The sequence below is a fragment of the Wyeomyia smithii genome, chromosome 2, assembly GCF_029784165.1.
Source record: "Wyeomyia smithii strain HCP4-BCI-WySm-NY-G18 chromosome 2, ASM2978416v1, whole genome shotgun sequence".
In the NCBI taxonomy this organism is placed as follows: Eukaryota; Metazoa; Arthropoda; class Insecta; order Diptera; family Culicidae; genus Wyeomyia; species Wyeomyia smithii.
The window spans coordinates 20080401-20095246 of record NC_073695.1 but is presented as its reverse complement, the minus strand read 5'-3'; the positions used below and the strand labels follow the sequence as shown (position 1 = coordinate 20095246).

The 14846-nt window shown below is 36.6% G+C and overlaps 1 protein-coding gene across 1 annotated transcript in view; it reads left to right on the top strand.

The window, feature by feature from the left end:
• Positions 1-13365, top strand: part of LOC129720651 (calcium uniporter protein, mitochondrial) — a 208601-nt gene extending 195236 nt beyond the window's left edge. The window contains exons 4-7 of the mRNA XM_055672140.1: positions 4517-4622; positions 9459-9560; positions 9621-9824; positions 9879-13365. Coding sequence (XP_055528115.1) covers positions 4517-4622; positions 9459-9560; positions 9621-9824; positions 9879-10214 — 748 coding nt within the window. The 3' untranslated portion in view covers positions 10215-13365. The remainder of the gene's footprint in view (positions 1-4516; positions 4623-9458; positions 9561-9620; positions 9825-9878) is intronic.
• Positions 13366-14846: the final 1481 nt, after the last annotated feature.

Below are 14846 nucleotides of genomic sequence, written 5' to 3'. Positions count from 1 at the left end.
CGGCAAATTAGTCCCGCCCATTTATTTTCTTCATTTAAATTATTTTAAACATTCCTAAATAATTCTGCATACATCTTAAGATTGACCTTGCGGTTTGTTTAAGATTTGCTAAGGCATGACGAATTATATATTGGATCCGATCAAACTCAAAAGACAATTCGTTTGGAATGATCGATTTAATCGAAATAAGAACATCACCGCCTGTTAGCTTCCTTACGTTACCTCGATTCTGGAAATACTCATATTGGGTAATATTCGAGAATTTTACAAAAATTATACACAAATAGTAATAACCGAAAAGTAACAAAAATTATGACGGTCACACGCTTGTATGTGTTTCTGCAGGAGAACATACAGCCAAGCACCGCAATGCATGTGTTAGCAAGACTTCACTCGCTGCATTTGTATTGATGCAACGATCAGATTCATTTTGTCCCCTTCAATCCACACATAATGAGAATCTCACCCGTCAATTTCAAATGTCTAATTAGAAACACTTTCGTTTCGTCCCCCAGTGTTTACTTGAAATGAAAATATGTTATACTGTCTGAACAGAGTTGCCGAAGTTGCGAATATTGTTCTGGATGGGCACGAGTTTTATATTTTCAAACAGGTGCAAATGAGTTTCCATGAATCAATGAGTATGTGTTTTGGATAGCTTGCAAGAAAGCGAATGTTTTTGTTTTTCTCTAACGCAGTTTACAGATCGTGATTTAATTTTTAGACGCATTTCAAGTCTTTGAAATCATCAACGTTTGCATACTCTATGACGGGGAAAATGCTGCTTGGCAGCTCTTGTCATATTCTTCCTCTACTCCGTATGCATACAACGAGCGAACTAATACACGCTCACCGGATGAATTGGAGATTGAAGAAACTTGTAACATGTGCAACATATGCGACGGTGTGTGATTATTTTTTTACTTGAGATGGAAAGGGGAGCAGTTTTTGACACAAAAAAATCGCATGTGGTTAAAACGATTATTATTAGATAGTCGTTCTGCCGTAACACGTGCTAAATATATGACAGTATGTGTTGTTACTTGACTGGGGAAGAATTTTATTGCCTTTTAAGTAATAGGTTTGTTACCTACAAGGCAATTTTGCGCTATTGCTTCTAAAGTAATAAGGAAAAGTTTTGCGTGTATCAAAAAATTCCAAAATGGTCGAGTATCTCCTTGAATAATAAAAAGGTAAAATCATCATAAAAAATCTCACATTCAAACGTTGTAGTTCTTTCTGTTCCCACCGAGAGGTCCGGACAAGTTACTCAACAAAGAGCCGAAACGTTGGTGATCTTGGATTTCAAAATGGCTTGTGGATTTTGGGCCTCTGAAAATCAATCAGATTCCGGAAACACCTATATTGGGTGGTATTCAATCATTTTCGCATGTTTTTTAAAAACCGGAAGTCGCCATTTTAAAATGATGTCCAGGGTCGATTCTTGGCTTCTGTGCATCATCCCGATTATAAAATACCCATATTGGGTGATATTCGGTCGTTTTCGACTGCTCTGGAGAAACCGGAAATCGTCATCTTTTTGGCCTCTTGGTAATCGTCTGGTTCCGGAAATACCGATGTTGGGAGATATTCGGTAGTTTTTTGATGTTTTCCAAAAGCCAGAAGATCCATCTTGGATTTAAAAATGGCGCCATTTCAATCATTAGAGGCTGTCTTCCGAGAAAATTGGTTAGAATATGGGTCACTCCATACGAAGTGACCACGAAAAAACACAAACTTGGACACGACCATCACAGATTTTGCTCAAAGTTGGGAGAATTATTCATCTACTGTCACATTGGAAAAATCCCAAATTTGGTGTCGATTGGAATACCCCCCACACTCCAGGACCCCCCTGTTTATTGCAATGTTCTTTTTCTTACAATTCATAGACGTAAGATGTCCGAAAAATACTGATAGATGATTTTTGAAGAGAATAAACCAAAGAATCCAGAAAAAATATAAGTTTTGACCGGAAGTGTTGCCAGATAAATTATTTTTGTGTTTGAAAACTAAATTTACATTTTCCGGCAAATGCAGCCATTTTTATTTTGAATTTGATAATTTCATCGTGTTCCTTGGAAAATTTCACATAAGAAACAGCTATCATCCCGAGGTAATATGAGCCAATCTCGAGATATAACATTTTTACGAAAAAAGTTGCAAACGCTCATATTACCACGGAGTGGTGAGTGCTTCTTACGCAAAATTTTCTGAGAAACACGATGAAACTATCAAATTTAAAATAAAATTAGCTGCATTGGCCGGACGGTATGTAATGCGAATGCAAAAAACGTTAAAAACTCAGCCAAAACGGTTTTGGGCTTTCGTTAATGAAAAGCGAAAGGAACATGGTCTGCCTTCAAGCATGTTTTTGGGCTGTACTGTAATATACAGACAAACAGAACTGCATTTTTATATATTTAGATACAACTTCTGTTTGATAAATAAGCTCCGTACTCGAGGTATCAACCATTCAATTTCAGCCTTATTCATCATTTGTTCTGGTTGTTATTAGGTGCGCAACTTATTTTTTTCTATTATCAATAAATGACGCCAGTGGTAAATGCAGGTAATTTTGACATATCTAAAGCATAATGAACCAAGTAGAGACATATGGTTAACATATCGCTTTGAAACGTTGATGATTTTTTAGTGGCGTCATATACTTACGACGAGTTAATTTTGTCATTCAAAAAAAAAAAAAAAAAAAAAAAAACATTTACATTATTAGGTCGTGACGGTCACCCGTTCAGAAAAGATAGTCATGGGAACTACCCGGTCATCTCTCTACGTCGTCAGCTCGCCCGAATCTACAGGCTGCAAAGCTTACGCTGCATATTTGGTTGGACCAAAGTTATTATGAGCTGATAAAACCGAACGAAACTATCACTAGGAAACGGTATCGCCTTCAATTGATGTTATTAATCCAAGCACTGCGCGAAAAACGGCCATCATACGAGCAGAGCCACGAAAAAGTGATTCTACTGTATGACAACGCTCGACCTCATACTGCCAAAATCGTAAAAACTTACATCGAAACGCTCATTATGGAAGTCCTACCTCACCAGCCACATCACCCAGATATTGCACCGTCCGATTATTATTTGCTCCGTTTGATGGCACATGGTCTGGTTGTTCATATATATGCATCGTAAAATGGCTTGATTCGTGAATAACTTGAAAAGACGAACATTTTTTTTTATTACGGTAATCGAACTCTACCAGAAAGATAGGACAAAATTGTAGCGAGCGATGGGCAATACTCTGAATGATTTATAACAAACTATTTTTCAATACAAAGTTGCATTTTTATTTAAAAAACTTGACTTTACCTTTCGTCGTCCTCACGTAGAATGTCTTTTTCGATTTAAAAGTCTGGCATTTCTCGCATGGCACTTTAAAATTCACAACTGAACAAGTTTAAGATATTAGATCATATCAATAAAAGCGTGTGCTTCTTCCAAAAAAATACACAAACAGCGTAAAGTAAACTGTTTCAATCATACAGACCATTTAAAAAAAAGTGAAATCTTCCCGCAGAGCTGACGCTGATTGTTTACTCGTCTAATTGTTTGCACAAACTCCGAACTTTAGCACAAACGCGACGTGAACCGAAAGCATTGTAATTGAACTATGTAAATATTAACATAAATATCTAAAACACAGTACAATTTTTGGCTGTTGTTTCCTCGCTCTCTCCGGGAAAGTGAAAAGAGGTGCTGCTGCATATAAAACTCAATTTTCGCCGAACGCCGAAACTTTGAAGACAAGGCGTAAACAAATATTTACTGGAAGTAACCATATAGAGAGAGAGAGATAGAGAGAGAGGCGAAAGAAGATGGATGAAAGTGATTTCAGAGAACAACTTGGACTTTCGTTAGTACGATTAGTGGAAGCATACCGTAATCTTGGGTTTAACTGCCAGCAAAAAAAATCTAGTCTTTATCCTTCCAACCAAGGATGATCGAACAACACAGCACAGCCCCAAGGCTGACACTCTCGACTCTAAACTATCAAAATCACACCATTTCACAGTATCTACTACAGGAGGGAGGCTTAAACGATCTCTTGCGGAAAAAGTTCTTCCAAGCAAAAATATTTCTATAAAATATTGGAATTCTATGCAAATGAAGCCTCCTCTGGTAAGTGGTTTCTCTGGGGCTACATTCTTTCATCCGACCGACGAACCACTGACGAAATGGCATGCGATGGAATGATTCTTGACAAATGACCCAGCATTCCCCGTCGGGAAAGCAAACTAGTGATTGAGTAATTTGTTCTGCTCACAGTTGAAATGGGCAAGTGGGAAAAAGGTTTTACATTGAGTTTTTTCGTTGTAATGATTAGGGTTTTTATTCTAACCTATTTAAGTCTGATAAACAATTTAACACACCGATCTATCGTCGCGTGAAAAATTGATGCTCAAACAGCAAATAAATAATTGTGTACCTCAAACGGGCATGTATCTTATCTTCTAACTATTTTATTGTTTTCTTTTCCGTGTTTTTTTCAGGTTGCACATAAACGACAGACAATACTACGTAAAACCACCGAAACGAGAAAAAATTACCTCAGAAGAACTCACCAGGCTAGGCGACGTGCAGGCCCTGGTGGCACAGGTAATAAATAACGTCCCCAAACTCCTTTCGTTGCTTCAGTGCCATTTCCGACTAAGCAGGACAGAAAAAAGCAGGAGTGTGGTTCTGTTGTTGTAGCCCACTTTTACCGGTGTATAGTGCAGTGGCTAACCAAGTTTCGAAAGGGGTTTTCCTGCTCATGTTTTCGTAGCCAAGAGCAAAAATAGTCACTCGTGCGAAAATTCAATGTCGTTCAATCTCTCACTACGGTGAAAACCTGATTGTGGTTTGTTGTGGTATTCTCCAGCTGATATAATGAACCCGCCACCGAACGATCGATCATTTGTTAATTCTCTTTGATTTAGTTATGGGTGGTGTTTTATTTTCTCCACTATAGTTTATTCAATTTATTTCAAACCTGCAACAAATTAAAAGAAAATCCAGTTTTCTTCGAGAGAATTCAATTTTTGAGGTTTGATTTTTGTTGTTCTGCCTGCCTGTTCTTGTGTTTGTATTCACTTATTTAACGAATGTTGACTTAAAGGGTTATATACCTTTTTAGGTTTCAAAAAATCGATTTTTTTTATTTAATTATTATAAAGTACAACATCATACAACACAGTGAGAACATTTTCACAAATTTTCGTAAAGATCTGAGCAATAGGGAGAAAGTTAGAGCGATTTGCAGCGCGCCTCGCCACGGCCGCGTAAGCTAAAGTTGAAACTTTATACGCGTTTATCTCGGAATTGTGTTTCTCAAAAAATGGCTTTGCCGTGTTTACGATTGCGGTGCAACTACTGAACCGATTTTCTTCATCTTTTTTTTTAAATATTCGTCATTAAATTCCCGGGTCTTTGAACGATCGATTTTTGATACACGAAGTTTACCTATGCCGATAAAAAAATTTAGTGCAATTTTAGTGCTCAAAACTATTTTTTCGGAAAAAACGATTTAGATTGCACTGAAAATAAACTACTTATACCCGGCACATCTCTAAACGAATGGAATAATATGAGTTTTTTGATTTCAGTTGAACTGCTGCGTCGCTATCGTAAACCCCGCAAACTTCTGCCAAAAAAAGTTTTTCGGGGAAACGGCCATTACTCCCCAAGTAATTGGCATTTCTTATGAACAAACGGGTTTTGTTGTTATTATTATTATTTATTGTTGTTGTATTACTCAACATTCAGAAAATTACTACTTTTATGCAATAAAAAAGGTGCTAGACGCTTAAAAATAATTCCAAACTTTGCTATTTTTTCTCGAGCAAAAAGGTGTATAACCCCTTAAGTATTAAATCGATGCTGGTTTGTAATGTTTATGATTCTTCGACGTTGTTATCCCTCTCCAACACTTCTTGCTATGTTTATTTAGGTATATCTTTGATTTTTTGACGTAGAATTACGTCTTACGGCAACATAGGGGTGCAAATTGAAAAACCAAAAACATTGAAAGCGTCATCAAAATTGTCAACTTGCTCAGCAATGCTTGAAACTCAATCAGTTTCCAACGGTTTTCCTTCATTCTTATAGCAGTTGATTGGAAAATTAGCCATTCGTCCACCAAAATGCGCCAAATTGTGATTTTGTGATGCTAACTATTGTACCATTGAATACCGTAGAGCCTTGCTGAACGCATATTTCGACCAGTCGGAGCTGAAAACAAGGCCAAATATGAGGCGAAATTCTTAGTCTCAGATAAACAAAATTGTCTGTTTCACTATTATGACAGGCGAACGGCACTTATTAGCGCCTCAAAGTTACTCGTTAGATGGTTACTCATATAAAAAGAACTATTTTCAAAACAATTTTCCTTTTCCAAGGGGTCATTCACAAATTACGTAAGGGTTTAGGGGGGGAGGGGGACTATCTAAAATTCTTACGAATGCTTACGAAGGGGGAGAGGGGGGCTCAAGAGAATCTTACGTAAGATTGAAAAATTTAAAAAAACTAAAAAAATAAACAAAACTAAAAAAAATTAAAATTAGGTAAATTATTTCTCGCTGTGATTCTAACAGCTGAACCTTGACAAAGCGGTGAATTCACCGTCGCTGAATAATTCTGTACTTTACTTCATTTCTACTTGATTTCAAAATTTATTTACTTTAACATGATATCAACTGAATTAACTTGTTTTGTTTTTATCCTCTGCGAATACGCTTTATGTAAAACAAATGTTTCATCTTCGAAAATATTTTTTTCCTTGAAGAAAAAATCTTACGTAAGATTCAGGGGAGGGATGGGGTTAATGCAAAATCTTACTAAGCCTTATTGTGGGGAGGGGGGGTCGAAAATTTCGAAAAAAAGTCCTCACATAATTTATAAATGAAGCCAAAGCAAAATTCAGCTCCACCCACGCTGCTTTACAACTCCAAATAAATGATTTCGGTGCGATTCAAAGTACCATTGGTGTTGTCGCAAAAGTGGCTCTCGTCAAATCTGTTAATTTTCTGGTCATTACAAATTACCATTTTCGTTTTGTAGAACTGCGTTGGATTATAATTTGTATTTAACAGGAGCAATTAAGCAATTCACTTCGAGCTAGTCTTTTTCGTAACAGCTTTAGTTTACTTTTAGCTTTTAGCGTGCTTGGCTAGCTCTTCTGGCAACAATAAACTTATGGAAGTCTAAACTTTCCTGCTTTGTCGCTTGTCTTCGGTGCTATTTTAACGATATGCTTGTTGACGGGTATACAGTAGACAAATAACTTATCTACCTTAACTTCATATGTATACCAACAAACAGTGAGTAACGCAGTCCGTCCCCCTTTTCACATTCCTTCTTTCCATCACTTACGCGGCACCTCCTAGTTGTTGTGTTAGAGTATGTGAAAAATGATCCTAAATTAAGCTCAGAATGGCTGAAAAGCGCTTCTAAAGGTGAGAAAAAGCCTAAATAGAAAATGATCTAAGAATAAGTTCGGAATTGCCGAAAAACCCTTTCATAGGCCGAAATAGAAAATGATCCGGAATTAAGCTCAGAATTGCAGAAAAGCCCTTCTAAAGGCCAGAAAAGGCCAAAATAGAAGATGATCCTAATTAAGCTCAGAATGCCTAAAACCCCTTTCTAAAGGCCAGAAAAGTCATAGCTAGAAAATGATCCCTAGATATAAAATGATCCCAAATTGAACTCAGAAGAGCCGAAAAACATTCTAAAGACCAGTAAAGGCCTAAATATAAAATGATCTCTAATTAAGTTCAGAATAGCTGAAAATCTCTTCTAAAGGCCAAAAAAGGCCAAAATAGAAAATGATCCCAACTCAAGCTCAGAATTGCCGAAAAGCCCTCCTTAAGGCCGAAGTAGAAAATGATCCCAAATTGAACTCGGAAGAGTCGAAAATCATTCTAAAGACCAGTAAAGGCTTAAATATAAAATGATCTCTAATTAAGTTCAGAATCGCTGAAAATCCCATCTAAAGGCCAGAAAAGGCGTAAATAGAAAATGATTCCAAATTAAGCTCAGAATTGCCGAATAGCCCTTTGAAAGGCCTGAAGAGGCCGAAATAGAAAATGACCATAGATTGAGCTCAGAAAAGCCGAAAATCCTTAAACAAAAAAGGCCTAAATAAAAAATGATCTCTAATTGACCGCAGCTAAGAATCGTCGAAAAACCCTTCTGAAGACAAAAAAATTATCCCAAATTAGGCTCAGAAAAGCACTTCTGAAAGCAAAAAAAAGCCAAAATAGAAAACGACCCCGAATCAATCTCAGAATGGCCGTAAACCCCTTCTAAAACCCAGAAAAGGCCGAAATGGAAAGTGATTCCTACTAAAGCTCAGAATCGCCAAAAAACCCTTATAAAATCGTTCTACAATCGCCAAAAAATTCAAAATAAAATGATTCTTAAAAACATATTCGCTTCTTTCATGTCATGAAAAAATTAGATGATTATATATTGTTTTACTTTTCAAATACTTGCTTCTGAATAGGCTGACCAGATTTTCTCGGGATAAAAACGGGACAAATGGGTTCAAAAAACGAGACAAATGATGAGATTGATTTTTGGAAACTTTCACTAACAAAAGCATGCAAACAATTATTATTCGTTGCTCTGATGAACCTTTTTTTGTATGCCTGAAGGGCATTGGGACTAAAAGAGCCACTGCGACCATCATATTAATTATCTTTTGTGGCAGGCCCTGATGAACCTACGGATCCTGTACGATACTTAGCGTTTGATGAATTTTGCGTAAAAGAGTGTGATTTTTTGCCATAGGTTCCTAAAATTAGTCACTTGCATGATCGAGATTTCGACTAATAATTATCATGGTCTCATCTTCAATCGCGACTTTTTGGTTAGTTCACGATAGGGGATGTCCTTTCCAGTGGTGTGGAACTGTCAGGAAGGCGCAAAATGTACTCAGTAATATTAAAAAATCCTGGCTGATTGGAAGCTGTTTTAACCAATTTTTATTTTAAGTCGTATCAATTCGTTTGTGAGCAATTGGAGTTCATTGCTTTATTTTAAGCCGATTCATTTTGTCAGTTTGTCATTCATATTTTAACTACTCTGTTGAACGTTCCTGTCACTTCGGCAACAAAGCAAGTTTTCTCCTTTTTTACGACGCAGCAGGAAAGATAAGCTATCGTTTTCAACGTGTAATTTATGTAGCCCGCATTAAACGTGACTCGCTGCGGACAATTCGGCTAGGGCTGGGGTTTGTGTTGTTGTCCCCAGATGCCACATTTGAATTGCAGACAAAGGTCCTGTTTGCTCGGTTCATTCTGTGCCTTTTTGAAGCACACACATATATTTTGCAGTTTACAACGAGTGAAAGCAGAAATGTTTCGTAGCACTTTTGCGGGCTGGAACAAAACATTGGCTCAGTGCTTTGTGATAACATCTTACAGTATAATAATATAATATTTTTTCTTTCAGCTTTACGAAGTTTTAAATGTTAGTGAGCATCAAATTAGGAAAGAACGAGATCTAACGAGCAAACTGGAGGAGCTTAACGAAAAACTAGGGCCACTTGAAATTGTAAACACAATACTGCTTTCTTAAACCGAAGCTTATTGATTAACACTTCTATATTCGTAGAAAAAAAGTGAACTCGACCAGAAAGCTGCCCGAAGAACAAGTGCTCTGACTTGGATTGGCCTAGGTCTAATGTCGGTACAATTCGGTGTTCTAGCACGATTAACCTGGTGGGAATACTCCTGGGACATTATGGAGCCGGTAACGTACTTTGTCACGTATGGCACGGCAATGGCTGCTTACGCTTACTTCGTGCTGACCAAACAGGTACTATCCTATCTTAGATGCTACAATTAGAACTAATCTTTTCTGTGTCCTCAGGAATACATCCTACCGGATGTTAAAGACCGTCAGCATCTGATCACTCTCCACAAGTCGGCAAGGAAGGCCGGCGTCAATATAGCCGAGTACAACGACATCAAGCGACAGATTGCCGAAATCGAACACGATCTGCGGCGGCTCCGAGACCCCCTGTACATGCATCTACCAGCGCCACCTCCGAAGACACCGACCTACAGTGCCACCGAAATTGCTACGTCGAAAAAGATGCTGCAGGAAGCATTGGAGAACGCCAAAGGTTCCGTTGACAAGCAGGCGGTTTCAAAAATCAGTTCCCTCCTCGAAGGAACCGGGAATCCCTTCAGGAGTAAGAAATAAGAGTTCCTGAACCGCTGTCGGCCTTCGTCTGACGCCCCTCTGGTCCGTTTTCCCTGCGCGTTAGTGTTTCCGTTTTTCCTCTCAGAACAGTTTTCCGTATGTTACCGTTAGTTGTACGAGTTTCAACATGTTAAAGTTTTCCTCCCTTCCTATTTAAAAACAAAAACCTTTTTCACGCTCTCCTCTATCTTCCGGTTTAAAAACAAAAAAAGAAATGAAAACACCCGACTAATAATGTGACGAATCAATTTTTTGCGATCAAATTATTGACAAGAAAATAGGCACAAACAACCGAATGCAACGCAATGATCACAATCACCAACCCAGCTAGAACCGTTAAGACGTAATTTCAATCAATCTATTTCGAATAGAAGCAGTTATAAAACTAATAATTACAAGACAAACGTAACGCATAAGCACAACCTTAAGAAGGTAGGAAAATCGAAAATCATTATATATTGTCGTCTGCAGTTGCGGCAGTACCTTACTACTGTTTCAGACTATATGCATAACAAAAAAAAAAAATTCAGATAAAATGATACCCAAGAGTGGTGCCGATAGGAGAAATCTAAGAAAAAGGAGCATAGTTTAGTTAGCTAACTTTAATTTTTTTTTCGAGCAAATGGAAAAAGACTAACACAGACCAAATGCAAGTGTTTTCCTGTTTTTTGGTTTTCGAAATTGTTGACGCATTAGCTAGCTAGCGGCTTGTTAGGTAGAGCGAAATAACGTGAAAAATTACAATTGGATTATTTGTAGTGTGCAACAAGAACAAAGAAGAAAAAAAAACATCAACCACCGTTAAGTATAGATTCAAACGTGCTTCCATTAAGTAATGCTTTTTTTCTCAGTGGGCAAAGCATAGTTCTATTTTCGTGTGTGAACTTTCACCATGCAAAAGAGTGCACTATTTGGAATTGTGAAATGATAAATTACAGAAGTTTTTTTGCTGCGTGTAGCATGTAATTTATGAGAACGGGCAGCTAACGCTGCCATTGGTGGTTCATGTCTGCGCTATCACTGCAAACGCTCATATATTGCGTGTGTACCCACTTTGGGATTGCTTCACTGGTCAAATTATTGCAGTTTGACTGCATGTTGCCGAAAAAAATAGGAAGGCTTAAGCCTATTTATGTATTGTGGGGCAAAAACGAGTCCGCAGGTTTCCCTACATTTTTCAGTTTCCGATTTAGTTGAAATATTCGAGTAAATTTTTCCATTGTTTGGTATAACGACATAATTGAGCTTAAGTTTCTTAAGTTTATGTTCTCATCTTCGTTTTGATGTTATTTCGAGAAGTCTCGTAAGGATAAATAGTGATGCAACAACGTTATAAAATGCATAGGAGATTTTGATAATTTACTTTTTTCATAAAACGGTTTTTGGAGTTATTCGCCGCCTTTTTGAAGCGAAGGTCAAATAGCTAAATCGCACAAAATTTTTAAGGGAACAGTTTCAAAATTAGAATCTGAAAATATGATTACCACGTCATGTCGAGTATTCTAATTTGGCAGCTCATGTGTGAATTCTTTTACAACTTGAATATTTTCATATTGTGCCTCTATTATAAATTTCGATCAGGAGCACTCCAAATGGCTATTGTGCAATGAAACGTCTATTGTTAATTCTGAGTTCTAATATACTTGCAGCTTAAATATTTTCACAATGTGCCTCTATTATAAAATTTCGCTCAGAAGCAAAGCAAAAGTCTATTGTGAATTCAGATCTAACATTATCTTTCAATTATGTGTCATCAGTGCCTCTATACCGTCATCAGTATTGCAGAATGAAAACCAATCAAAAACTAAGACGGAATTTGCAGATATAATTTCGAAACGTGAAGAATGCACAGCTATATGAGAACGATATCAACACGTCTGCCCTGGCATGAGGTAATTTTTTTTATTTTATTGCATCATCCAAAACGATCGTTCATCGTCGCTTTAATTGTCTGATATGAAAAGGATGAATGATATATTAACGGACTAACTTTGAAAGCCAGAGCCAGTCGTTCTGTTCGTAATGCCTCTTCATAGAAAGCAGTGATCGTAAATTAGTGAATTTTGGACAGTGAAATTCTTTACTAATTACTGTTTTGAAACCTACAATTTATATCCTACCTAAATTTATATCCTAATTATGAAGACAACAAAATTGATGTCCTGATAGTAAAGAAGCAAAATCGAAAAGTGTGCGCTTCAGGGTGTAGTATATTTTTAGATTGTTAGTTGTGTGCAAATCGTCGTCACAGCACGTAAATTCAGAAAGACCACGGGAAAATCCTACTTTACAAAGTAAATCTTTAATATTGGTTCTGCCTCCATGATTCTCCGAAGGATTGAAACTATCGAGCCTTTGGCATCCCTATATAGAGTAACAGTGAATGACAATGAACTCATGTCCTGGGCTCAAATTAATTTGTGCCCGCTGTCAGCAGTAAGATAAAGATGTATGAAAAGAAGCGGTGAAATGCTATCTAGTTTACACATATCTTGAGATGTTAGCCCTTGAAACATAACGTGATGCCAAAGGGGTGGAAACTATCATCATTTGTAAGGTGAATTATCGATTTTCTCCACCTTTCGAACATTTTTCCTAGAGAAATTTGTTATTCTTTAACCGAAAATGCTATGAATATGTTGAATATACTATCGAATATAATTACATGACTCATGATTAAAACTTCGGAAACCTAGATTTTTGAAAAAAAATACGATGGGAAATATATTTTGAATTTCAATAATTATTTATGCTAAACGGCTCAAAACTCTGGTTTGTTCATTTTTTTATAAAAACATTAAGAAACTTGTAGCACAAACGAAATTGTTGCACACAACATTCGTAATAAAATTTGATCAAATCTTCATTTACTATGGATTTAAACCGTTGTTTTTCCGTTTCGTTTATGAACTAGAATCTCATTGAATTGTCCGGGGTTTTTTTTTCTCAGTTCATCAATGTAACCATCCCAGTTGTTTGCAATCTAGCGGTAATCGTGTACATTCGGATTGTTAATAGTTCATACGCATTATTTAACCTTAATTTTAGCTAGGCCCAGTGTACTAATACGTGTGTATCGTTTTCGTTACATTTTTTCTCTATTTCTAGCATTGTCTCGACAATAAATTATTTTCTTCATTTATTTTATTTATTTAGGTTAATTTCGAATTCTGAGCCTGAAAGAAACCTCCGATCTAGGTTTAGCTTTATGAACGAAACGCTGCTCAAACCGCTGCCGCAACAAATGCAGCAGTCGTGTCAAAAAATAGAAACAAAATTATACTGTGAATAAAAAACTACCTTGCTGCTTGTATTTTTTTCGTGAAATGGTTGCCATTTGGTAGTTTGCTATTATTTTATTACATTCGAACACTGGTTTGAGTATTCTATCAGTCCAAGCCACTGTAAAACTGTACAAAATACAAATGTCTTAGAAAAATTTATAATTACTACTACGCAGCGAAGGGAAAGAAACCCAGAAAAAAAAACAAGTTAACGGTTGATATTTGAAGCAACTAAGAGTTGAGATTACTATATAGGTAAAAATAAATACTAGCACTAATTAAAAAGAAACCTACTCATACTGTAAGTATTATTACTATATAAATTAGCATGCAGCCATTTTAAATGATAGCAACTGCTATTTTTAATAATCTATTCCTAAAACCTTCTCATTACGAGCATGACGAAGTGTTGATCTTCTTGAATCACTTTTAATTTTTAGAACAAAAGAAAACTAAATTAGCATGACGATGTTGAACCTCTTGTTACTAGCAATATTGTCCTTTTAATCCTATTCGAGCTTTTACCAATATACATAATATTAACCTTTACCACAATCTGCATTTACCAACGAAAAAAAAACGAAAGCTAGCATGCTTTATATCTCACATGTCTTAGCGTTCTTCCCTCTTCTTAGACAGTTAGAGTGGAAAAGAGAACTGATCATATTTAACACTTATTCTATAAGCATGTTTCAGTAAAAATCTGCGAAGAGCATTTTATACTATACAGTGACATTTTGCTAGAAAACATCGTATAGATGATCGCTACCCTTAAAAGAGTGAACCACAAAACCGCCTGAAAAACTAAATTGTTAAACCTTCAACGGCAATGCATCCCTTCTTAGAACTAAGCTGAAAGATTTCTCATTTCATTGTTTCGTAACCACTTACAAGTGCCAATTACTACATGGAAATGAAACGAATACTAACGAAAATACGTCTTAGAACCGGCAGATTATAACCGCATAGAACTATCACAAACAGCACCAGATACAACAGAAAACACATCTAATGAAAAACACTAAATAACCATACACCACTTCTGCACCACCCCTTCCCTAGCATACTACATATGACCTACGTAACGAACCAAACAAGATAAACGGCGGCACAAACTGATGATAAAGTAGTCAACATAAAATAACAACCCGGTTACCGAGATACGTTCAGATAGAAACTAATTTTAATACAAAACTATGAGAGAAAAGAGCAAACTAGTTTGATGACCGATCAAAAAACGAACACCCAAAACTCCAATAGTATACAAACAATAGATACGACACTTCCCACACTCTGGTGGAAGTCATAATGGGTTGTAAATAATCCTAACTCGTTTTTATTTGTTTCC